The 27012-nt window shown below is 37.7% G+C and overlaps 1 protein-coding gene across 2 annotated transcripts in view; it reads left to right on the top strand.

Annotated features, from left to right (window-relative positions):
* Positions 1-27012, top strand: part of APBA1 (amyloid beta precursor protein binding family A member 1) — an 81507-nt gene that overhangs the window by 46050 nt on the left and 8445 nt on the right. The window contains exons 3-9 of one of the 2 annotated variants that reach the window (XM_057372435.1): positions 8514-8615; positions 11907-11946; positions 15782-15927; positions 20747-20779; positions 21898-21984; positions 22557-22742; positions 26047-26226. In XM_057372435.1, coding sequence (XP_057228418.1) covers positions 8514-8615; positions 11907-11946; positions 15782-15927; positions 20747-20779; positions 21898-21984; positions 22557-22742; positions 26047-26226 — 774 coding nt within the window. The remainder of the gene's footprint in view (positions 1-8513; positions 8616-11906; positions 11947-15781; positions 15928-20746; positions 20780-21897; positions 21985-22556; positions 22743-26046; positions 26227-27012) is intronic. The other variant, XM_057372443.1, reaches the window with a different exon arrangement.

The raw sequence follows: 27012 nt of genomic DNA, 5'->3' as shown, positions 1-27012 counted from the left end.
GTACTTTTATGACTCTGCTTACTATGCTCATATAGTGAACAAAACAGGTGTTCTTATTGGTCTCTGCATATATAAGATATTGAAGTACATACAGGTTCCCATTGTACACCAAAATTTAATTTCTCATTCCATATTTTTCATGCCATGTCAGATAAGAATCTGACTGAAATTTTCAGGGCTGGCCAAAATCAAAACAGTGAGTTAAAATGACAGTATAGCTCAGTGAAGAGATAAATGATGGTTGTAGATGTACAAACAAGTCTGTGTTCTTGGAAGGAAGAACTAAATTGCACAAATAATTTAGAAGATCTGTAGCATATTGAGGAGAAGACTTAAGTGTGGAAAGGACTTGGGACTGAGTAAGAATTTTGTTTTKTCCTGAAGAAGAGGTGTGTATTTGCTTTACTGGATACTTTAATTCAGATGGCAACTCAAAACCTGTCTGTTTTCTTTAATGAAGCATTCCTAGAATTGCTTAACTGTAAATTGGACAAGAATAGCTTGTGTTGACTAAGTGACCGTGAGTGGTCAATGTAATAAAAATATAGTTGAAGCCCATTAATCTTAATTGTAAATTTTTATTCTGTCTCCCTCAAGAAAGAAGTAGGATCTCAGATGGGGGCTGTTCAGTCTAAGCAGTGTATGCCAGAGATGTTTTTCAGTCTGCTTTATAGCATTGACCTGGAAATAAGAGCACTTTTACCTTCAGGCAGGCACCATTTTCATGCCCCAGAAGTATCAAGTTGCCGCAGATAAATAATGCAAATTGGATGCTTTTTTGCCTTCAGTTATTTTGCAGGTCTGCTTTGAAAATTATTGTCAAGTTGTTTTTTAACAAAAACAGTTTTCTTTTGTTGCTTTCTTTTTCTTAGAGAGAGAACTTAAAATATCGTGTGATACTGAAACTCGTGAGACTTCTTTATACACAAACCACAATCACTTTTTATTTATCTAGAAGCTGACCACTGRAGACCAGTGATGCACAGGAGTCAGAAGAATTATTTGCGTTTGAGGCTCATTAAATACAACAGCCTCTTTTGCTTTTTGTTCTCAAGAAGATAACTGTTACTCCCCCCATGCTGAGCATTTGGTTGATACATTCCCAGCAGAATGGTTGGTAGGATGTCATTTGGAAGTGTGCAGAGACTATTTCGAGAAGCTAACAATTCAGAAGTTCAGCTAACCTGCAGCTGGGCATAGTTTGGGGCAATGAGGAAAAACATGGAATGMCTGTGATGATAAGAAAGATACCGATCACTGTATCTGTGTGTACTTGAGATGTCCTGATTCCAGTTTTATTCTCAGATGAATCTGCTAGGATTATCACTCATTCCTGGCTATTTCTCCTCAAAASAAATGTTTGGTAAGGTGTATGAAAAAAGTAGATTGCTCACTGCCCATGGACAACTCTGGTACTCCTCTGATATAGGAGGCATGTAGCAGCTTACTGTGAATAAATTAATAGTTTAAAGAGGTGCCTGTTTAATATTTAACAATGGAGAATGTTAGCTGTTATGTGCCTTGTGCAGCCTGGTTTAATGATGCATGCTTTCACTTGAATCAGAAGTAGTCTGGACAGTGAGTTTGTGAGGAAGGTGTTGTTTGTGAAGGTGTTGTGTTATTTGATAAAAGCTGAAAAATCCTCAGTGTCTTTTGAATAAAAGCAGTAAGAGTCTTTTTTAGCATTTKCCACACCTATGAGATCTGTACAATTGACATGTATTTTCAAAGTCTGTTTATCAGAAATCTTTTAAACCAAATCAGACCGTAACTTGGATATGGCCTCATGGGAATCTCTTTTTCAAATAAAACAGCCATAGAACTGCAAGGAGTGTGACACCAGGAAGCTGATCCATGAAGGAAAAGGCTGCGGATYTGTAGTTAGGTTGTGTTTTCTGAGTGTGAAGTGTGGGAGATTTTGTTCACCCAGAAAATCATGCGTMGTAGAATGGCTTGGGTTGGAAGGAGCCTTAAAGATCATCCAGTTCCAACCCCCTGCCACAGACAGGGACACTTTACACTGGACCAGGTTGCTCAGAGTCCCATCCAGCCTGGTCTTGCCGGACGTACACTGCAGGGATGAGGCATCCACATCATCTCTGGGCAACTTGTTCAGGTGTCTCACCACTCTCAAAGTAAAGAATGTCAACCTAATATCTAATCTCTACCTGCTCTCTTTCAGTTTGAAGYCTCTCCCCCTTGTCCTTACATGCTCTTGCAAATTGTCCCTCTCCAGCTTTCATTAGTTTCCTTTCAGGTACTGGAAGGCTGCAAYTAGGTGACCCTGACGCCTTCTCTTTTCCAGCCTGAATAATCCCAACTCTCTCAGCCTTTTCATCGTACTGAATAAAGTTTGTAGCTGGAGCTGTGAAGAAGTTTTAGTGGGGACCTTGTGGTACACCTGTGCCCAGGAGCAGTGGAGCGATAGACTTCTCGGAACATTGTTTTTGTCAAGCCCTGTCACTGGTGTTCATAGTCTCTATTCCTCTGCAGACACTTGAGATAGTGTGATGTTCAAATAAACCCTAATATGAAGTAAACCCATGTATATGGGTGGTTTGTATTTGTGAAGTAGAAATTCCGAGTTGAAGACGAGTCTTCCAAGTGAAACAGAACTGAGCTGCATTGTTTTGCTTCTCTGTTGTTTTTGTTTATATTTTATTTCAACCCTTGCATTCTCTGTTGGAAGATTTTCTCAATTCTGATACCTACGTGTTTTCATGGAGATTAATTTGCTTCACTTTTTCCACAGCAGGAATAATCTATTATTAAAAGGCAATAGAGAAGTCTTTTAAATAATTAAGCAGGCTTCACTAATAAATGAACTAAGGGGAAGAAAGAGAGATAGGAAAGAATTGAAATGAAGATGAGTTTTTATTGATAGTTTATTGTTGAGTTTTAAAAACTTTTAAAACTGAGCAGACTTTTTAAAACTGTTGGTTGAGCACATTGACTACAGGCCAGCTTTCCATCATTTATGAGAGACCACAGATTTAAGTTTACACAGATGAAGTCTCAAATGCCCCAAACCAAAATTCACTAAAAAACCAAAGCTAACCAAAACAGAAGGCATTTGATTCATCAGTCACACAGAAGAAAGTTTGAATTTATCAGCTAGTCTGCTTGAAGACAAACACTCCCAGATGAGTTACTGGCTTTTAAATTATTGTGAGGTCTGAATACATAACCCCTTGAATTTTTTTTTTTGTTTGTTTATGTATTTAAACTATTGAAAGATGAATGTAGCTTAAAGTGATTTTTTTGTGCTTCTGAAAACTAAAACAGCGCTTGCTATAGTTAAAATCTTTTCGAAATGCAGGGGAGGAATCCGCAGTGATTTTTTCAAACTGTGTCGTGGTTTGAACTGTGCCCACGACGTTCCCTCCTTTCCCCCCCCCCCAACGAGGGGRAGGGRGRRCGAAAAAACCCAATTAACATGAAAATTTATGGCTTTGAGATAAACATAATTGGAAGAAAGATACCTAKGTACTCCACAAAGAGTCAGACAGGCTGCATAACTTAAGTTGCAAGATAGATTTATTACTACACACTACTAAGAATGGCACTGGSTGAAAAACAAAGATAGGGATATTTACAAAGAGAAGAAAAATAAAATGGACAATTTAAGACACCTGTTACACTTTCCCAGGGACCCATCTCTTYTTCCAAGTCCCCCCATCTCCACCCCTCCCATGTTGTCCCTCACACACATGGGGGCAGGAGAATGAAAGTCTAACACAGATCAAAACACTCAGCTGTTGTCCAAGCGTTGTAGGATACAACATTCTTACAGCTCCAGCTGTGGGATGTGTCCTTTTCTGAGAAACAGTCAGTGTAAAACTGCTAATAGCAGAAAGGAACTTCTTTACCTCGCAGGAGAAAAGAAATGAAATGTCCTTCAAAGCCCATGTTGTTTTTTTCAGCAACGTGAGTCCGATTATCACAAACCTCCTGGCAGAACACCAAACACAGCTTCTTCTACATCAAAACTTCGTGGGGGGAGCAAACCTCTTCTCTATTTCTTGGCTTCATAATCAAAAACAGTCCGATCCTCGAAAGGCCAGGGTTTTTTCTCTCACAGCAAGGTCGCTTTACTTCTCTATACAGATCTCTCTCTCAATATGATGGAAAAAGTCCTTTTCAAGAACAACTTATCTCCTCCAGCTTGTCCGAGAACCACAGCAAGGGCACAGCTTCTCCTTACTGTTCTGTGATCTTGAAGTGTCTCCATTTTTCTTCTTACATCTCCTCACCCTCCTGCTCCGTTTTTTTTCCAGTGCAAGATACTAAAACTACATGCTATCAATTAACCTAAACATGGCGGCCGCACAGGGTATGTGCAGTACAAAGTTAAGTTTCATCCGTATGTCACAATTATAAATTAAATTGTATGGTTTGTGCCACAGTATGCAAGTATGTATACAATGCTAAGTTGGTGTTACTTTTTAGCACTATGCTTAAAGCAAATTTTTTGCAAAGACAATCAATAAGCTGTTTCCCACTTAATTCTTTGTGGGTGTTTATGCCAACTAAAACCCATGGTCTCAGTCTGTGTTTTAGTGAGCAGAATTTTAGCATTTTCAAATCACACAGGAGACTTCCATCACAAAGTTGACCTAAAACCTAGGAAATTTCCTGCCATAGTTATACTGATAAGGACAGTTATTGTGTTGGGATGCATCTAACTATATTTGCATGTTGGACCTGAAGATTCCATAGTGCTTTGACCTTTTCCTAATGTGTATGAGTGCTTTTCAGAAGACTAATTCTAACTAAAATAAAAAAAAAAAATTAAAGCCGGTTGTTTCCTGAGCTAAGGTCCCAAGAGACCTTGCCATTTCTTTGCCACAATACCTGTAAGTAGAGATTAGTGTCATGCAAGTTATGCCCTATTGCTTAACTGAATCTCTAATTGCTGAAGCATTTGTTGATTTGTCTACACATAGCATACTATACAAAATCTCCAAATAAACTACTTTTATTAAAACAAAAAATGACCAATACTGTTTAAAATCTTTGTCAGCAGCATAGACCGTGGGATTGAGTACACCCTTGGCAAGTTTGAAAASAGCACCAAGCTGAATCATGTGGTCAACACACTGGAGGGAAGGGATGCCATCCAGAGGCACATGGGTAGGCTTGAGAAGGGGACCCRACCTGTGAGGGGTCAACACGGCCAAGTGCAAAATCCTGCAGGTGAGCCAGGGCAATCCCAAACACAAACTGGCAAAACTTATTGACAGCAGCTCTGCAGATAAGGACTTGGGGATATTGGTCAATAATATACCTTTTACAAGGGCATGTAGTGATAGGACAAGGGGGAATGGCATCAAATTAACAGAGAGTAGATTTTGATTAGATCCAAGGAAAAAAATCATTACTGTAGGGTTGGTGAGGTACCAGCACAGTTTACCCAGGTACCCCATCCCTGGAAGTGTTCRAGAGCAGGCTGGGTGGGAAAAGTGTCCCTGTCCCACGTTATGGGCAGTAGAATTTAGATGATCTTAAGGTCCCTTCCAACATAAAAGATTCTGTGACTTTATGATTCTATGATTTCATCCCCTCTGTCCTAGCCTTGTGTGTGGCTCTGTGACCCACAGTCTATACACTCCTCAAATGATCTGCTGCTAAAAGTGCATAAAGCAACACTGCTTTTTAAAAGCAAGAGCAAGTGATCTTATCTGAAAATGTTTCAGTGTCAGTTACATGTCTCTTCATGAGCTGTATAGGAAACAGCTGGGTTGACCTGGATAGGTTAGATGCAACACAATCCTCTCTTTTTACAAGTTCTGTTACTAAATCCCTCTGCACAAAGCAAGGAAGGTTTCTCAGGTGGAGTGGGTTGCTTGTTAGTTCGATTCAAACAACACCAAAATTGAGATGGAGAATTTTTGGATGTACCAGGTTGAGTATCGCAAGAAAAAGGTAAGTAGATATTCAATAGGAAAAGGGGGTAGCTATCACTTTTTTATTGCTGCATTTAAGAAAATTGCATTGATAAACCTAATAACAGCATGCTTCATGTGACCTTACTGTGTTTGTTCTGACAACTTTGTTTGGATTCTGAAACTTGTTTTGTTATTGACAARTGGCAGCAAAACAGTCACTAAGCCTTTATTCTAAACTATGTTTAGAGCAGCTATGCAAATTATCTATCCACTGCAATCCATCAGAATATTTCTTGTTACTGCTGTGACTGCATTCTTTCCTTGTACATTATATATGGTACCTCTAAAAGTGGATTTTGATGTCAAAGAGAACTGAGTTACTATTCTTGAAAGACTGGACTTTCCCGTAGRAATGTTTTGAAGGACAGCTTTCATGTCATGTCATGCAGCAAACTTTGTAGGATGTTTTGATATTTGGGCTTGGTAGTTTTTGTTCTTGGTTTGTTTTTTCAGGGGTAGTTGTTTGGTGGTAGTTGTTGTTGCTGTTGTTTAGGTTTGGTTTTTTTTTTCCCAGAAAATACTTGAGCAGACAATCAAACAGAGCACACAGAATTCTATATAGTACTTTAGTTCTATTACTTCATATATGAAAATACCCGAGTAAAGACACCTCTAAGTGCTACTGGAGTAACTGTTAGTACATTTCAAGTGATGCAAAATTCCTTAATGCTAATTGTCTGGTTTAAATTAAGTCATTAATCTTGATCCTTCGCTGTGTGACTATGAAAGTTTTCAGCCACTGAGAAGAATGCTTTTTTTTTTACATTTGGTTCTTAAATTGATTTGTCTGTTGCTTAAAGTTCAATCTTACCATGGCTAGATGCCATTATTAGGTTGATTGTATTATGCACCTTTTGAATTTATTCTTAATACAGAAATACTGCATAACTATAAGAATGTGAGCACTATGAAAACTCTTCCTTATGTAAGTAAGGAGTAGCCTATTGCGATTGCATCACTGGGGCACTGTTGACTGGTAAATACACAGCAAGTCAAGGGAGCCTGTATCTCTCACACAGCCCCTGCTCTCATGCTCTCTGCAGCGAGCTGTTCTTCAGTCGGATGGTGCAAGCACATGCCAGCCTTCTAGGGATTGTTTCACAGCTGCATCTTCTTTTGTCTTGCAGTTCTTGAATCTTGCAGATTCAAAATACAGCGAGATACAGGGACTGATCTTTAAACCAGGAGATAGCTGTAAAGCATTGCTTCTTAACTCTTTGGAAGTCTTTATTAGTTAACTATAATTTTCATACTTAGCTACTATCTGAGATAGACATTTTTAGAGGARCAAGTGTAAAGAGAAAGCTGTGGCGAAGGGAGGTTTTTTTTGTTTCATTTAATATCTAAGGGAAGCTAAGAGAAATTTAGACATTTGTATTTTTAGTTATCGTTTGAGGTTTGTTTTGGGTTTTGTGGKTTTTTTTGTAGATTATTTCATCAAAATCAATTTTTTCAGCTGCCATGGATGTATAGCACAAGGATGGAGCTTTTAAATGTAGCACGTTTCTGATAAGATCATGGGCTCACAGAAATGCTGTGTCATATTGTTTGTGAAAAGATAAGAAAAGCACTTTTTTGCCATCAGCGATGAACTGTTGAGCTGGCAAAGCTAGGGCTGCCCTCTTCCTATGTCAAAGGAGAGTGTAGAATGTCAGGGCTATTGGGCTAAATACCCAGCTTTCTAAATGCTAAATTTCCCTTTTGAAGATTCACATTTTGGCTTATGCAGACATGTTTTGTAGGTATCTCCTGAAAAACTGCTTCTAGGAATGACTGCTGGATTAAAGCTTTGTACTGTCTTTCATTCCAGTCACCCTCATTAATCCCACATTCTGTGTTCTTGTGTGGCGCCTCATACCAGAGTCCCCTGCTCTATGCATCATACTACAGCTTTCTGGCATCACCAGCATTCATTAAGAATTGTGTATAATTAGAATATCCTTTCCCAGAGCGTTCTTACCCTTTATCAAGATACTTGCTGATGACTCACAYAGACAGTTGCTCCACTGAATTCTTTATTGAAAAAGGGGGAAAATGAGGAAATCTGATCTAAAGAGCAGGTACTGAGCTCAGAGCATGAACTATTGAATGTTTTCCTATTTCTCACTGTGTCTAGAATGAGAAATCCCAGTCCTTGATTGCATTGGTATTGAATTGTCATTGAATAGATTAATAAATTCTTGAATACATCAATATTATTCTGCACAGTTTATAAAAGTTATTTTCTAAGATGATGGAACAACATTTATGGACAACCACTGCAGCCTTCCTCTGCWCTGATTAGATTACTTTAGCACCTCAGGTTAATTATACCTGAGGGTACGTGTATACTTACGGCGAAATTTCAGTCTTTTCTTCATTTTTCCCAGTTTGACAACTAAGTAAACTTTAGCTAAATCCCTGGTGTTCTGGTTAAGGTCARTTCGCTTGTCTCCCATCACAACTTACTTCTAAGTGACTTTACCTTTTCTTTCTTAGAATGTCAGAGCATAGGATGTAGGACATGAAAGAAAAATTCCTACATCAGTCACTCATAATATTATTTGATTTTCTTGCTATGTCTAGACTCCATCTCCAGATTCCTCTTCACCTCGAGGTGCTGAATCGTCAAGTAGGCAACATCACCAGGATGTCTGCAGTACATCAGAGGCATCCACTAATAAAGAGGTAAAGTTTTTTTAAAAGCCACAGTCTTGTTCATGCTGCATATGCTTTTAATTTTCCTTGCTCCGTTGTATCTGTGCAGTCCATTTTCTTCTTTTTTTCCCTTTATGCTCCTTTACCTTAAGCTTGCCTATTTGATTGAATTTCTAACATACTTAAAACTCTTTATCATGGCATTTCTGACTCTGTGTTCAGCTGTCACAGGCTGCAAGATACTGACTTACCAAACATCAAACATCCACTCTTTGGCAAAGGCAAAACAGAGAAGCTCTTTCCTTTTTCTCAGCCAGATGAAAAAGTGCTTTAATTAATTACATAATAATTAATGTAATTATGCTGCTTATTATTAATAATAATGTTGCTTAATAATATTTATGCATAATAATTATGCTGCTCATTATTTTGTCATTGTAGAAACTGGCCTGCCTGTGATTCATAGTCAGAATTCAATTCCTGACACCAGGCTYCTCAAAGTAATGCTGCATACTTTGCGATTTTTTCCCTCACCTGGTAGTGCCTTAGACTGCAGTAGTTCCACCAAAATGAGCATGAATAGAACTGTTCATAATGTGTAAAGGAAATCACAAGACMTAAAAAGTATTTGGGTATATAATGGCAGGTTCTGTAAGCAGAAAAATCTGCAAGTATTTGGTTTATTTGCTTCTATTTTTATAAAATTGAAAATTACCTAGAAATCAGCATAACAAAATACCATATTGTTACTGATAGCAGTGCATGAGTTATCTTCAAAAATTAAAAACCTGATCTACTATAAATGGATTAACATTGAAACACTAATTAAATAATTCATTCTTTCTCTTTTTCTTTTATAATTATCAAGGGATAAGAAAGCTATATTGTTGTCTATCTCATATGTCTGTATGTCAGTTTATGTTTGCGCTTAGAAAATAATGACAAATTTCAAAATACTAAAGAAACCCATAATCTTTCATGTTCTAAAGTTTTCAACTTTATGCCATTAAGTTTTCATCTGCTTTACTGATAGCTTATTAAATCCTTACACATTCTTCAGTACAGACTTTGTCACTATATATTCAGTATTTCAGTAATTTTTAGATATCACTAACCTTAATGAAAGAAAGAAAACAAACAAAACACTACTGATTTCAACTGTTAGTGTGCTTACACATGTTGACAGAGGTGGTAAACCAGTTTTTACTGTAGGATGTGTTGGGCTGTTAGTTTCTCTCAGAGGAGAAGTAATTCCTGCTTTAGTACTTCTAATGCGAGAATAAAAGTGATAAAACAGCCTCATAATTTTTGGATTTTTAGGTCTTAGAGAAACCTTTTTATTAAATGTAAGTTTTATAATACTGGATGGCAATGAGATTATTGAAAGTAATAAAATATTAATGTCCTTGATATTTCATTATTCATGGATATGTAAAATTAAAAGGTGTAAGTTTCCACCTGTTGGTAACTTTACCTGTTACTTTACTGTTCTGGTGGTCTTAGTAGAATACTTTTCTACCTAGGTAATGAATAAGAAAAATGTATTTTGTGAGTGAAAATAAAGACATATATGATGACGATTTGCACCACTCTATCCTAAAAATAAGTTGCTAGTTAGATTGCTGGATAGTTGCTAACATTCCTTAAAAAGAAAGAAGTAATTTGTAAAGCATTTATATATGTGAGCTACCTCTGATGTGTAGGAGATTTGTCCTCTGTGCCTGTCAGAACCCAATTTTTGAATCTCCCCTTTAGCACTACACCAGCAACTATTACAAACAGTTGTTGGAGGCTGTGTGGATATGTAGGTGGTTTGGTAGGAACATTGATCTGAAGAGGTGAAAGAGCCACAGATCTGAGAAGGCATGTCCTCGCAGAGCTTAAATACCTTGGCAGAGCAGATCATTGATACTGACATCTTTATTGATGCTAGTGCAATATCTAATGGGCAGGGTTCTTGAATCCACAACACAGCTTAGTAATTTTCAAAGGAAGTGGAAAGAACTTACAGCTGCACAGGCTCAGTTGTCTCTGTCACATACCWTTTTTGTTTTTAATTCACGGATTTTATTTTATAGCAAGGCATGCATCATTGATTGAAAAACATTGCTTGTTACATCAATTTTCAATTTCTTACAAAGGAAAAGGGTTACAGGAAAGGGTCAGTCAGTTACATAACTGTTACCTTTTTAGGTTTTACCTGTTCTTTTTCCACTAATGCACAGAACCTGGTAAGTTGTCTGTCATAAAGAAAAATAATTTGGCATATATTTCCATGTATACCATGGAAATACACTGAAAATTATTGAAGATACTGTGCATTATTCTGATCATATGTATTGATTTTTTTAAAAACAAAATTATATTAAGCATTTATTGGAGGAGTTACTGCTAGTACARTTGGTTACACATTCACTATCCAGAAGTCTTACCTGCCTGTGATAGGAGCAGGTATTTCAATGTATCCACTACCGACTATGTAGTGCCACACAGAATTTTGATACTTTTTTTGTGGATGGTTGACATTATTGATTTAACAAAGTGGTGAGTCTCACTCACTGAAAGTTGTAGCCTTCAGGTGTCRGAAGTGTTAGTCTCATAAACCTAAAATGCTAATAGGATGTAAGATTACTTCAGTGCATGTATTTACATGCACAAGTCAAGATTCTGTTTATTTCTCCACTATTTATGTAATTGAAGCTACCAAATGTGTTTTTGTGCTTGATAAAATGTAAGTTTGATAAAATGTAAGCACAGTTGGTGGTGATGTCATAGTGAATTCAGTTATCCCACAGAATAGAGGTTTCTACCTAACCTGTTAAAATTTAGAAAGCTTTGTATAGGCTCTATTAATGTGAGGGATACATCTAAAACCAATCCTAATGAATCATTGCATTTTCTTAATGATGGTTTCAGTCATTAATTATAACAGTATAGTGTAATTTTTATATTCCTGCATGTTTTTATTTGTAGTTGGAAGATCCAGTGTCTTTGAGGTATTACATACTTTCCTGTAGATTTCTTGATTGTTAAAAGTAGAGCACCTTTTGGTAGACAATTATTGTACTAGTGAGCATCAATAAGTAAGTAAAGTCTCATCTCAACATATTGCCTAGTTAGATAGACGAAAATGGAATACATTGAATTTACTCTAGTAGGTGCTTAGATTTTTAAAATACTAAATGTAAGTAATAATAAATAGTGTTCTACCTTTACTAATAACTGTGGCTGATTTAATTTTTTTTTTTGGCATGGAGAAATTTTTAATGCGTATTTGTGCATGCTATGTTCTGTTTGAAATCCTTTTTGTCTTAATTACAGTCCAGAAAAAGCTTGGCTTCATTTCCAACGTATGTTGAAGGTAAGATAGCTCTACAATTTCTACATGTTTTTTCATATTAAAAAATCCACCTGTATTTATAATTTATAAAATTTTATTTTTATTTGCTCAATAGAAAATCTACTAGGGTTGGGTGTACTGATTTAGATTAAATTGTGTCTCATCTAGAACCTGACCTAAATCCTACTGTGCTTTTTAAGAAATAAAGAAACATGAAGCTTTTCCTTTTTTAGTGTTTCATTCATAGTTTCAGTGTCAGTTCTGCTGGTTTTTTCCTTAGTATCACTTAAAACACTACTTTTTAATGGAATTTTCGGAACGTGTATGAATGTGTCAGGACAAGGAAAGTAGACTAAGCAAGAAGACTGTAGTACACTGTCCAGCTTTGATTGCAATATGCAGGCTCAGTCCAGTCTCAACTGGATTAACTGGCAGGCCTGCCCGTGAAAATCTGCTCTGCTTAACAGCTACTTGCCTCTRCTTAAATGCTGCTTCCCATCTTAGAGTTAATGTGAAAATGCAAGTTGTCTGCTACATGAGGTGCTGTCACCTTTTGTATGAGTCTGCATCCTGTGTACTGCAGGAACAGTACAAGTTCTAACACCCTTATGACAGAAGCAGAAAATAGAAGTTTCGATTTTTTTTTTTTTTTTTTTACTTTTCCCCTGACAATGGTCCTTCCATGTGCTTGATGAAATGTTAGAAATACAGTTAATGTAATTCTTTATTTGGACTGCCTTGTAACTCCTTGGATTGTTTTTCAAATTGATCATTGTTTTACTCTTCAGTTTATAAGCTGCGTATTTTGGAGTCTCTGGCCAGAATGTCAGTTAGTCCATAGCTAAGCTTTGGAATATTGCAACAGTGAAAGATTTCTCTTAGAATCTGAATTCATCTCCTCCCGGTAGTCCTGTCTGTCAAGGGCTTTTAAAAATAATCCTCTCCTCCTTAGGAAAAAAAAATAGATTGTGATCTAAAATATTCTTGGTTCTTGGTCCAGCACAAAATTCCTCAAAATTACAAACATTCCATTTTTATGCACCAGCAGTCTAAGGAAAAAATTGCCAGCACCTATGCTATGCTTTCATTCAGAAAATAGTTTGGTTGTCAGAGATAATAAATTGAGGAAGACTTCTAAAAAACAGTGCTGTCCGTGTGTTCACCTCTGATGCAGTTAGAATACATACCCTTTCTGTTTTTAATATACCTCTTTCTTGGAGTCTTACCTACACCTTTGCCCATCTTTTTTTTTTCTTCTGATCAGAAATTGTGCTGAAAAAGGTTTTGCACCCTTTATAGTGAAGTGATGGAAGTGGTGAAAGGGCCTTGATATGTAGAGTAATAAATAGCAACACTTAAAATGCTGTATGATTTCTGTACTGGAAAAGTGTGTAAATACATAGTATTTCTAGATGCATCAATTTCCCTGAGGAAAATACTCCATTTCCTTAGGTCATGTGCTTGCAAGTGACTGGTTCATTTTGAGAATTTTCCAGATACATGCTGCCTGAACAAACTCTGCACAMTGGAGATGAACATCTTAAAATTGTTAGTCATATATTTTTGTATTTAAAGAAATGGTAAAGAAGGCAAGCCTGCTCACAAGATTTATACAGCTGCTTCTGTCTGTAGTTTCAGTATGATATTTATCTCCAGTTCTTTCCTTGTTATTTTAATTGTAATAATGACTTCCTTTTCCTCGGGGGCCAAACTTTCCCATGCTCATTCTGAGGAGTTATTAGTCTCATATGTTACAGTTAGAATAAAATTTGCATTCTGAATAATTTGAAACTTAAAGCCCAATCACCTTATATCTCAAAGATACCCCTTGATTTTTTTTAGAGGAAAATAAACGACAAACCTAAACACACGGGGTGTTTTGTGATAAAATGTGAACATGTTTACCATGAGCATTCTTTAATATGATTCGTAATCTCACTTGTCTTGAACAACAGTTGTTTTTCCTTACTTCTAAGAACGAGGAGTTTCTTAGGTTAACCAGCCTTGCTTTTGGATCATGACAATTTTAACATGGTGTCAAAATGGAACATTTTCAGGTACAAAATTCTTAGATAAAGTTACCAAGCACCAAAACCTTACAAATAATAAATGCTGCTTTGTAAGGATTTGCATTGCTAGGTCATGAACACTTTACACCCTCTCGCTTTTCACAGAGGCTGATGGGTATCTGATCAGTAAGACTCTGTGGACTAAGAGAGTTGCTTTGCTATCAAGAGYGTGTATTTAACAACATTTTTTATTTAAATCTGTACTTTACCACAATATCCTTGTTAAGACTATGATTTTCAAAAGTCGTAAAAATATTTTACTTAATTAGGCAATCAATCTTCTTGTTAAGGGGAGATGTGTGATACATGTAGAGCATTCCTGGCAAGGTTGTACTGCCTGTTGCACCAAGTGTGGTTAATGTGCAAGCAAGAAAGAGGCTGATGGCTACTGTCAAACTGCACTTTTCCTATTTCTGCTTGTGACTGTCCATCTTAGAATTTAGCAGGACTGGCTTTGGAGGTGAGGAGCAAACTGAATGACTGTGCCTGTCCCTTTATCACTGTGAAAAATCACAGCTGATTTTGCTCCAAGCTGATCCCTACTCGCAAAAGAATGAGCTATTGTGAGAAACAGGCTGAATTAACAATTACAGCTTTTGCTGGAGAGATGATGTACTGGGTTTGTGTAGGAAGGTTTTGTAGTGGGGTGGCCACAAGGATGTCTTCTGTGAGAAGCTTCTGGAAGCTTCCTGCCTATCCAACAGAGTCAATGCCAGCCGGCTCCAAGACAGACCCACCACTGGCCAAGGCTGAGCCCATCAGTGACAGTGGTAGCACCTCTGGGATATTGTATTTAAGACTGGGGAAAAAAACTGCACCAGACCAATTGTAGCCACAGAAGAAAGGGTGGAGAATATGTAAGAGAAACATTTCTAAAGACAAGGTCAGTGGAGAAGCAAGGACTGGAGGTGCTCCAGGTACCAGAGCAGAGATTCCCATGCCGCTGTGGGTGAGGCAGCTGTGCCCCTCCAGCCGATATAGGTCCACAGTGAAACACATATCCTCACGCAGCCCCTGGAGGACYCCATGCCAGCTAATGTGGATGCCCAAAAAAAAGCAGGCTGCGATCCCATGGAAATCCCKGTCTGGAGCAGGCTTCTTGCAGGATATGTGGCCCTKTGGARAGAGGAGCCCACCTGGAGCAGGTTTGCTGACTTGTAACCCCATAGGGAACCCACACCAGAACAGTGTGTTCTGAGGGATTGTCTCCTGTGGGAGATATCCCATTCTGGAGCAGGGCAAGAGCGTGAGGCCTCTTCCCCATGAGGAAGAAGGAGCATCAGTGATAGCATGTGATGAACTGACCAGAGCCCCCGCTCCTCTGGGGAATGTCTCTGGATGCAGGAGATAAGAGAAAATTGAGAGTAAAAGTGAGTCCAGGAAGAAAGGAGGGATGGGGAAGGTGCTGGAGCATATATTTTTGTTTTTCATTTTTCTACTCTGATCTGATTGGTAATAGATTAAACAAATTTCCACAAGTGGAGTCTGATGAGTGATCTCCCCCTGTCCTTGTCTTGCCCCATGAGACTTCCATTATATTTTCTCTTCCCTGCCCTCCTGAGGAGAAAAATGATAGAAGGGCTTTGGTGGGCAGGGTCAGCCCACCACAAATGCTGAGATAATTTGATTGATGTTTTGTCCCTTTGAAAGTACTGCCTTTTTGTCATGCTAAACTGAAGTATTTCAGAGGAGGATTTGCAGCCATCAGATGCAGGCTCAAGTTGTCAGTTCTGCTGTTTGCTGTGTTTCACATGACTGTCTTCAGTGATTGCTTTCCTGTATTACAGTTCCTGGACCTTGTGATCCTGAAGACTTAATTGATGGAATCATTTTTGCTGCCAACTACCTTGGTTCAACTCAGCTCCTTTCTGATAAAACTCCGTCCAAGAATGTGAGAATGATGCAGGCTCAGGAAGCTGTCAGCAGGATCAAGGTGAGAAATAATTCCTGCTGCTTCTTATATGGCTGTTTTATGGTTGTGGGTATGAACTTGTTACTCATGCAGTGATTTTTTCATATGGGCTTACCTGTAGTTTCAAAAGGAAAAATGCCTCACCCTTGCTTTCTGCAAAATAAATTGTATATTTAATGCTGCTTTTGGAACAAGACTGATACGGGGAATTTACCAGGTTACCAGGCTATCATTTTAATTCCCTATGGTAATACTTGTGTCATTTCCACTAAACCAGAATCTAAAGTGAGTGGTGGTCAAAGTTATATATTATCTGGCTGTGGAGGGAAAACAGGTTAAGGGTATAAATAGTGAGTACTGGCTTGGCACTCAAGGGAACTGTTACTGTGGTAATGGCTGCAGTTATTTTTGACCCTGCTGTGGATACTTGTTTCTACACACATAACAGCTGTGAGCTGTTTAAAAAAAAAACAAAAAAAAACAAAAAAAAAACCACAAAAAAAAACCCCAAAAAAAACCCTGTGACGTTACGGAGATGTATGGAAAATATAATTAGTCCTGGAATCTAAAAAAATTTGTTTTGACAACCAGAAATTCTTACTGATTTCTGTGCAGTCCATTCCAACAATGGAAATGCTGCTGTATTTTAAATTACAATTGCAACACTTTGAGCTGAAGTTAAGGTGTGTGGATGAAATATTGTGTGGTTGTACAGGATGCTGTAACATTCCCATTACCCATACATGACTGGCTAGTAGGCACACAGCTTCATCTTCTGCTGATTCAGCTAATCAACACAACCTCCTCTGTGAGTTTTTCTTAGTTTAATACCTATGTGTTCTTCTTTTGTGTGGTTTGTTTTGGGTTCCAGCTCAGATTTAGTGTGCAATTGTATAAAAGGCAGAAAGAGGAGAGAAGGTTATCAGCAAAGCCAGTAGAATTGTCTGCTGAGGTCAGCTGGTGCTTCCTACTCTTCCAATGTTTTCTATGACAGGTGTTCAGTTTAGTCTGTGTATGTAACTTTGGCACAGAAGCTCCAACTAGAACCATTGAGACTTCCAAAAATTGTAATTTTGTTGGTGTTCAGGTGCACAAATTCTTGTAGCCTTGCCTCTAAAAATCATTAATACTCTCACATTTTAGAAGGGGCAGGGATGTAGCCTTCCTGTTAGCGATTATTCTCCACCATCTCTTTAGAAGTCTTCACTAAGTTAAAGTACTTGAACCTTTTGTGAAAGAGTGATTTATCTTTGTTCATTGGAGACTCTGGATTCACTGACATTCTAAAAAATAAGTTTTGATCAGCTTTTTCAACTGTGATATGTCTTTGTGGATTCTCCCTAAACCTGCAGTGAAGAGTTTCCCTTACAAAGTCTGTTTTTTCCTGCTCAAAGCAAATAAGGCTGTGCCCTTCTGTTTAGTAGTCCCTTTGTGTTCCTTCCTGATGCTTGGCTTTGAGTTAGAAAACTTGTCTGATTCAGCTGGCGGGAAACTAAAGGAAGAGAAGGGAGAGAAACAAGGGCTTTGGTGAGACTGGATCTAGGAGGGACACAACACTGGAGGGTGAAAGGAAAGATTTGCATCAGCTAATCCTGTCATAGGAAACAGGTATCAGGACTGGAACTTGAACCTGAGGCTGCACATGGAGTTTGCACCGAGGAGGTAAAACTTGTGTGGGAATACACATCAGAAAATGATTGAAGGGATGTGGTAGAGAAAATAAAACAGAGTTGATTCAGATTGGGTCTGTGAAATATAAGAGTGTAGAATGTTTTTCTGATATAAATGTATTTTGTATAAATTCATGAGCAAAATACCATTCTTTCTGAGGATTCTGTTACACCTCAGCACTTCTTTGCCTTGGAACAGAAGAAATATATTGAATGCATTTCACTCATAAATTCCATAATTTATGCATCTATATAAAACATCAGGCATGCATATCCTTGCTTATAGTATATGTGTCTCAGGCAAATTGCATTGTTGACCTGGTTAAAGCCTAAATGGCATGTTCAATTTTCTGAAACTGTGTATTTCAGAAAATTATTGGTTTGTATTGTATTGTACACAATACTTTAAACACTTCTTGGGCAGTTACTGCTTTCTTCTTCTAAATGAAGCTCAGGCAACCTCCCTACACTTTAGGGTCTCTGGCTTAATTATGGTTGGGTTTGGCTGGTTTTGTTGCTGGTTACCATTAAAGCTAAACATTTGCAGAGAGAAATTCGTTATGACAGATGGAGTTCCTGCTGCCAGATTCATCACTGTACCAGATACCGTTTATCCCAGATCTGTAGATTGTGGCTTGCAGTGACTATGACTGTTGTGCCCTACTCATATTTGTTTACAGAGTGCCATACTTGTTTCATTTCTCTGTAGTTAGAGAAAACAAAACTTAAGAATTAAGAATGAGCTTTTAAAATATGCACACTTGAAGCTGAGTATTAAAAAGGGGAGAAGGGCTTTGTTTAGGCCTTCACATAAGTGTATACTCTTTGAATTTAATAATCCCCATAGTGCTTGTTTTTAGCAGAGCCTTCAGACCCTGTATTCATTAATTTAGAATATGAACAGTCTTTGAAAATAATTCTCCATGCTTCTTCTTTAAAGAAGCATCTTTCAGATGTTAGAAGTACAAGAATTGGGTGTTTTCTTGCTTGGACCTTAATCTCTGTGAAGCCCACCTAAATTAAAACAGATACAGTACTTTGAAGATATTCAGCTAGTTAGGAATATTTCACTAGGAGGCACTTTTAGCTTGCTGTGCAGCAGGTTTGAACATTTCCAGGTAACAGCTGGTTTAATTTCTGGGTGTAATTTAAGATAGAACCCATAAGTGGAAATAGTTAAGTATTTCACACACTCAGTGTCCTGTCAGATCTGAGTTGCTGGACATTTTTTGTGGAGGCTAAATGGATTGAATAAACTTCTGTAGCTAGAGTAGAAGCTTGTTGGGTTTTAACGTTTTGTAATTTTGGAAATTGCATTTATATAAATAATTACATTTCATTTGATGAAATGTAATTAATGAAAATCCTGAATTCTGTTTATTAAAAAAAGGTGTAAATTTGGTATTTTCTGCTTCTTTTTTTCTTCTAGGAGTACAGAAAGAATCTTTGAGTTAGCAAAATAAAGTAGTGATAAATAGGATTTATCTACTAAAGTATCTTGCATACAATTATCTTAAATTTTTTGTTGTTCATGGACCATAACTTCTTTTGTGGCATTTCTGTGCAGTGTTAAGTCACTTACTAAAAGTGCTTGTTCCATATCATTGCCTTACTTTTATGAAATACTTGAAAGCAGTTCTTCAATGTGCGTCCATTTGAAGAACAGAGTTTTCAATAAATTGAATCATAGTGTATTTTGATAAATTGTTGATTCTACATTGTAAAGCTGTAGCTCAAGGAATACACACACCCCACCCCCACCCCCCCCCCCCACCCCCCATTTTTCTTCTTTCTGCCTTTTCTTCTTTTGGGAGATCCATCGCTCTAAAGTTAGGAGAGGGCGAGAAGGAAAAAATTGATTTTGGAACGCAGTTTAAATGTCTATCTCAGGAGTGTCTCCTCCTTGCCCAGTGTATGACAGGCAGATGTTATTCAAGATAAATATATTATTTCAGAGTATTTATTTAAATGAAGAGTAATGTAATGAAAAGCTGACATGTAAGGCAGTTTTAATTGCTTTTGCAATAGTTTTCGATCACCAGGCTATGCAATACTTCTTAATTTGAAAAAGATGACTAAAAGCTAGTGTGAGAATGTTTCTATTTGTAAATAAGCAGCGTGGCCTAAACTTTGAGTAGCTGCTTTCAGATTTGTTCAGACAAAGCTGGACAGATTTAAGTTGTGAGCATCAATATAAAATGTTTGTGTCTTATGATTCAGGCCTCCCGTTTGCTCTTAATAATAAGTAGTTAGTGCTGAATCTGTATGGAGCTTGTAACAATAAGCCTTCACCCCACCACAAGCACACCTGTAAATTTAATTAGCAAAGAGGTGTTATTGTTGGAAGTAATGGGATAACTGTCTGCCTGGTGAGTATTGCATTCCTTCAGTGACCAGGTCTGTAAGTTCAGTTCATTGGTGTGCATTCATGATTGCAAGACTGTAAAAATTATAATTTGTTTGGGTAGAAACCTCTTTTAATGTGTTTCTGGAGCTGAAATACATGCTCCACCACTTCCTTGCAAAGATGTGATAATGTGGATATACCTTTGTGTAGGTGTCACAGGGAAAATTATTCACCAGAGACACAGTGTAAGCACTGGTATGGGTTTATTTGCTCTGAAGGAGGAGAAAATGAAGATGGCAGTTACCKTCTGTCATTTTATTTTTCCATGAAAAAGTAGCATAGTGTTAGGTTTTTTTTTTTAAACTCAATTGAAGTACAAGATCTGAAAAAGCTAGAATAATAAAGCTTAATTTTTTTTCTCACCTTTTATATTGATGTGCCTTCAAAAGAAATAAGCTCATGGTTTACACTGCTGTAAGTGAGAGGGTGCTCTGTTCTGTTTCTTTAAAAAAAAACCCAAAAACAAATGCACACAAAATAACCTTGTTTGTTTCAAGTAACATTTTAAGTGAAAAAAATATCCTTTTGTGTTCTTCCTGACTTTTTGGTGCTGTTTTTTCTCATTTCTGAAATTAATTGTGCTAAACATGAATTTTTAGATTTTTTTAAAGTGAAAAATAAAAGGAGGAAATTAGTCTAAGCAGGGACTAATTTAGACCAGCTGTGAGCCCTGACATTAGTGTGTAGATTCCTGCTTGACTTGCAGTCTCTGTGAGTTCTTCTCTAACTGTTCTCCTGTCTCTGTTTGTTCCATGCTAAGCAGATGGCCCAGAAATTAGCCAAAAGCAGGAAGAAGGTGCAGTACAAACTCCATCAGCTTGATGTTATGCTTGTTCTTTTGTTTTCTGGGAAGGTTTTTTTCCTTTCTTTTTATTTTGTGGTTTTATTTTCTGCATCCAGCAAGGTTTTTTCAGATTTATTTCTGAGCCACCATACAAACATATTTCAGAAATCAGTTGCCCGATTGGCCATTTTTTTGTTGCTTATCATTAGCCATTTCATGTTAGAAATAGAATAAATATTGGATTTATCAAAGGGTTACAGGCAGTACCCAAAACAAGTATTAAAGAATCAGGACTGATACGGCAAAGATTTTAACTTTGTAAAATGATGTATTAAAATGAAGTGCGTTTTTGTTGCTTTACTTTTTTTTTTTTTATTTTATTTTTCTGTAAGAGTGCTTTGTTTGACTCACAGAGTGTCAAATTGCTGGATGCAAAAAAGAAAGAGTTTATGTCTATACATACATAATATACTGAGAYTGACTTATCTTTGTAGTAAGTTTTGTTTGTGGAGCTTTCGATTATCTTTTAACAAACATAATATAAAAAACATTACAAATATTTGCTTTCTATTAACAAAACATGATTCCTGAAGTGGGTTACTGCTTGAAAAGTATATTGTCTGACTGTGAAGGTCTTACCAGAACTGCATTACGAACAGCTCAAACAGTACCACCTGTGGTATTGGTTTTTCCATTGGTCTTGGCWTCTACTTTTCCCACATAGAAATTCCTCAGGAAAGAGATGCTGTTATGCCTTTCTATGGCTTGTATGAAAACATTCTTTGAAGTGGGATTCATAGTGTTCAGAAAATGGTAGAAACATAGTGTTTTTCAAGAAATCTTTATATAGTTCATGTTGCAGTCAGGTATAATTTTGCTGACTCAGGAAATATATCAGTCAAACTTTTATGAGGTTAACTTTTTTTTTCAAACAATACCCAATTCACTTTCACCTATATGATGTAGTTTCCACATCTTTGTGTTATCTTTTGCTTCTTCAGTCTAATACTCTATCCTGCATTGCCGTTCTGGTGACTGTGTCTTAGTGCACCCCTGTTTGTGAACTAACATCATTGTTAGTAAGTATGTTACCTAATGTGCTTGTTTGACTCTAATCCATTTATTTGCAGGCTCCAGAGGGTGAATCTCAACCCATGACTGAAGTGGACCTCTTCATTTCCACACAGAGAATAAAAGTACTGAATGCAGACACACAGGTATAGACATAGACATCTTTGTCAGTATTGTTGGAGTAGACTACTGGAATAGGCTTTCACCTACATGTTAAAATTTGTCTTCAGGATTTGTCTTCTTATGCTGACGTTTGGATTTCCCTCTAGTCAGAAATTCATGGTCAAGAGCCATGCCATGCAGGCAGTTGTATGACATGGTTGTGTCTGACTGTAGAMGTATTTTTTCTATTTGTGGGTAAGATAATTGCAGTCAGCTCCTGTCCTACAAGCCATGATGCATCAAGTATTGATTGTGCCCTGAGTAGCCCAAAATTTGTTCTTAGTCCTTTACGCATACATGCCCAGCACATGCAGGTCCTGTGATTGAGGTCTTTATTTGCTTTTTTACAGAAAGAAAAAATTACAGAGCTTTCTCTTTGTTTTATTTTTGGAAACTGAAAGTCTTGGTTTCTGTTGGTATCTCCTTTCATGCCTGACAGGTATTACAGATTTCACTTAACAGACGTCTTACAGCTATTTTTATGTTTTGATAATACAGGTTGTGCAATAACAATTTAGTTGAAACAGCTGCTTATGTTGGTTTTCTTATTCCCCAGGAAACCATGATGGATCATCCCCTACGGACCATTTCTTACATTGCTGATATAGGAAATATAGTTGTTTTGATGGCTCGTAGGCGAATGCCACGTTCTAACTCCCAGGATAATGTGGAAGCATCTCACCCCTCTCAAGATGGAAAGAGGCAGTACAAAATGATTTGTCATGTCTTTGAGTCTGAGGATGTAAGCAATTACACTGTCTTGTAATTTTCTAGGAGTGGAAAAGTAAGCACATTTTGATAGGCCCAAAGTCCATTGTGAGTGGTCCTGTTTGCTTGTTGACTGCAATCAGTATTTCATCAAAGCAGAGGAACTTGCCTTCTGTTTATATGTTTGGACCTGACACGTCACAGGAAATTGGTGTTCATGGACGTGTTTACCAGTTTTAAGCTTCTTGAGTCCCTTCCAGTAACAGTGATAGGAGGGTCCAGTTGCTACAGGTTAAAATACCAGCTCAGATCCTGCATTAGAGAGGGAAAGTCTATCAGAGATATTTATTTTCATAAAGAAGTTCTAATCTCAGGTTTTTGCATTGTCGATCAATCACTGGATRCATACCAGAAGGTGATTTTTGTTTTTCAGGAGGTTTGTGTTGGGGATGTAGTTGCTGTCATCATATCAAAAAGCCAGTAAAGAAAGTCAGTCATTTCAGCAATCACAAAATATACTGAATAGGGACACAAATGACTGAATTTTAGTCTTTGGTGCAGGTTACTATTGTACCTTACACGGGACTTGATACGCTGTCTTCACAATCAATGTGCGTAACTTGCTGATTTTATGCACTTTTTAAAACTCAGTAACTGAAAGGTAAAATCAAACAGATTGAAGTGCTTAGATACATAGTTTTCAGGATGATAGTCAAATTAGGTGTAATTATTTGGGAAAATAAAATACTCAAGTAAGTGAAAATACTGGTTTCTTATAAAATACTCATATGTCTTCCAGTTTACATTGTACAGGACTTTGAGATGGGAGGGTTATCTTGAATAAGGAGCTGATTTTATGTAATGATGAGTCTATTCTAAACCTATGTCTGAATATATTATCTGATTGCAGAACACATTGCTGAAGTTAAAAAGTAAGGACAAGCACTGATAAAAGCAATCCTGTAAAACTGACAGTATAAAAATCATGGATTTTTCCCACAAAACAACATGCAAACCTGTTTTGCAAAGCCTTTTAAGAATCTGGCGTGAAATAGAGTAGCTAATGTATTTTTTTACTTAATATCATTTGACATGCTGCCCATTTTGAGGCTGCTGTTCCTGTATTTCTGTTCACAAGTTTGGACACTGCTTGCTCTTTTATGGCCAGTTGAAAAAAAAAAAATCAGACTGTCAGCTGTCAGAGGCTGGTGCTTATTTTATGTCACCACGTGGTGGTCTGACCCCTTGAATGATCCATATTTCCTGGATCTGTTTCCTGGGCTGCTGTTAATACTTGGGCTAGCTAAAATTTGAGCTTCCTATGCTTCACTTGGATCAGCCCCTATTTGTGTTGTATGTAATCCTTCTCTGCTACTAGACATTGGCCTGTAAAATGCATGTAGATCCCATAAATGCCTTGCTTATTGATGGGGAAAATGTGTTGAGAAACTGGAGATTATATCAACTCTCCTCAGTCATGATATGTAGCTCATAGATASCTTGCAGAATTAATTTCAGATACCAAAGTTACTAACAGTCAGAGTGGAAGCATTGTAGCACCTTGTTAGCAGTAAGGAAATGGCAGTTTCAATGACTTTGTACCTCCTGTGAAGTAATGCAGCCTGTTTATATTGTAAAACTTGTCTTTTCTTCTTCTGGGACAGCTGGGTACTTGACAGAATCTACACAGTAAGTGAAACAGAAGCTGTGAACCTGCAAGTGGGTGTTGGCCAGAACATGCCTCTGCTTGGATGAGTCTTTGTCTAAGGAGGACAGCACCAGATTTTCGACGTATTTAGAGCAGTACCATTAAATGAGTTGAACCTTAGTGATGTATCCAAATGCTGGGTGTCTAAATGGGAGCAGATCTCTTCCTGGTGTGAAGATACATGTATATGAATGTAAAGTCTGCACTCCTYGCATACTTTACTGAGTTACGGAGGTGCAGTTTTCCCGTTTTCTTGCTGTCTTGTTCCTTCTGTCAGAATTAGGTTGATCTGAGCTTTGGTAATACACTGCCAGTCTGCATACTGGTCTTTCCAGCACCAGCAATCATGCTGTTCTCATCAGCAGGTTTAGCACTAGTTTGAGCTGTTTAAGATACCTTAGAATTTTTATTTCAGAGTTGGGAATCTTTCTTTTATTAGGGACCAAACTGGACTTTAAATAAGGCCAGCAAACTGTATAAAAGTACACCTGAGCAGCATTCATTCACTGCCAGCACTCTGCCAGGCCTCCCTTGTCAGCTGTGGAGCTCTCCCTGTCTCTTCCCTGCCTTTACCACAGCCAGAACTGTTTCAGTGCACATCACGGCCAACTTGTGTGCACTATGCAGTGCTCACTGCATGGATCACTCTACCTATACACTGCAGTACTCTGCACCATGCTGTGCTTTCCTCTCCTGCCCATTACTTGCCTAACCATGATTGCTGTCTCAAAGGCAGGCATCCCCTCTGGCCTAGCTTGGCACAGAGCTTTTCTCCTTGTCAGCCTGCGGCCCAGTTTCTCTCCCACAGCTACAGAAGTGAAACAGCTCAGGGTGGGAGCAATGCAGTGTAGTAGGGAGTGGTGGATTTGGTGGCTTTGGGTGCAGAGAAGACTTTGGAAAGCTGCAGGTGCAAGAGGGTGCCTACAAGGGACAGAAGGAGTAGGAAAGAGGCAAAAAACTGGCAGGATGATGTGAGTTGGGAGGAGGGAAATTAGTGTTTGATAGAGAGGCTGACTGTGGTAACAAGGTGAAGAAAGAAATGCCTATGACCATTTCCAGTTACTTCAAGGGCTTGATCTGATCATTGGTTGCTGCCCTTTTCCTTTTTTCTCTGAGGCTGAGGTAGAATGTTATTATTCTAAAGGATGGTAAGAAAAGTTGGAAATACCCTTTTAAAAATGGCTGTGTGTTTTCTAGTAGACACTTTCATTTTCACTGCTGGCTTATCAGAGAATGCCATTGCCTCTGCTGGAAGGGAGAGCCATCTGGGAGCTGCATGTGTGGTTAGAATTGTAGGTGCAAGCCATAGTCACTGCAGTGACTATACCTTTACACTTATATTAGCAGTTCTTACCTATGAATGGATGGCTTTCTTTCTCCTATTTTCTAATTTCTAATTGCTTACCAAGTTAAATTCATGGCAGAGGTGAATGAGTTGATATTTTGTGTGTGTTTTAAATTCATTTGTAAGGCACAAATGTTTTTTAGATTGAATTGCACTAACTTGTAGGTTTGTCAACTTGATGATACATTTTACAATGTGATTGTAACAGAGAAAGTGTCAGTAGACATGATCAACAGAATGTTTCACATTTTTCTTCTCTTTTCCCCTCTCTGGGAACTACTGCAGGCACAACTGATTGCACAGTCCATAGGTCAAGCATTTAGTGTGGCCTACCAAGAATTTCTGAGGGCAAATGGAATCAACCCAGAAGACCTTAGCCAGAAGGAATACAGCGACTTGCTCAATACCCAGGACATGTACAATGATGACCTGATTCACTTCTCCAAATCTGAAAATTGCAAAGATGTATGTCTCTTTTTTTTTTCCATTACAGTATTAAAATGTTCTTTATCATTTACAGGCCTCTGTTGGCAAAAATCAAAAAGCCATTAATACTTCCTATAAATTATCTCAGTCTAGAACATCCTGCCTAAGAGGACACCTTGTCATCGGTTCTGTTTCAAAGGCGAACAGTGAACCCTAAATTTATCAGGAGTCAAGTGATTTTCCGTCTGTTTGTGTTCTTTTTACCAAACAGTTTTCAGACATGTTTGAAAGTGACTTTAAAGCAGGTTAACAAATTAATACAATTTGTAATATTACAGTAAATAACATAAAATGTAGAGAGGCACCGATGTTTATGAAAGTGACTGATTACAGGTTTTAAATAATTCTGTGTTTCAAAGGGTTTGCAGCTTGCTTAATAAAAATGAACCAGTGTGCAACTGGAACACACATGTAATGGTTTTCTAGTCCACAGTTCATGAACTCCTGCAATCTCTTCCTATTTAGCTTTGTCCACCAAAGCCTATGGCACCAGGTTTTTTTCCACTGCAATTTCTTCTGCACATATACAGAAATTATTTTTGAGGGCAGTTTTGCACTGAGTACAGTCTATACTATGTAGTGTGGATCATTTAATGTTTGAAAACAAATGAAAGGTAGCAAAACATGTATCCTTATTTTGGTTTGTCTTTGAATAAGAAGGCAGATTGCAGACAAGGAGGGGGATGATTGCTGGTTTGTGAATGTTTGGAGAGAGGTGATATCAGTCGGTTACATGGGTGTGAAAGAGAGTCTCCTTTTTAAACA

The sequence above is a fragment of the Malurus melanocephalus genome, unplaced genomic scaffold, assembly GCF_030028575.1.
Source record: "Malurus melanocephalus ecotype Western Australia unplaced genomic scaffold, MMel_1.1 scaffold_7, whole genome shotgun sequence".
Taxonomy (NCBI): domain Eukaryota; kingdom Metazoa; phylum Chordata; class Aves; order Passeriformes; family Maluridae; genus Malurus; species Malurus melanocephalus.
Note: the sequence above shows the minus strand (reverse complement) of the source record. Positions and strands in the feature narration are given on the sequence as shown.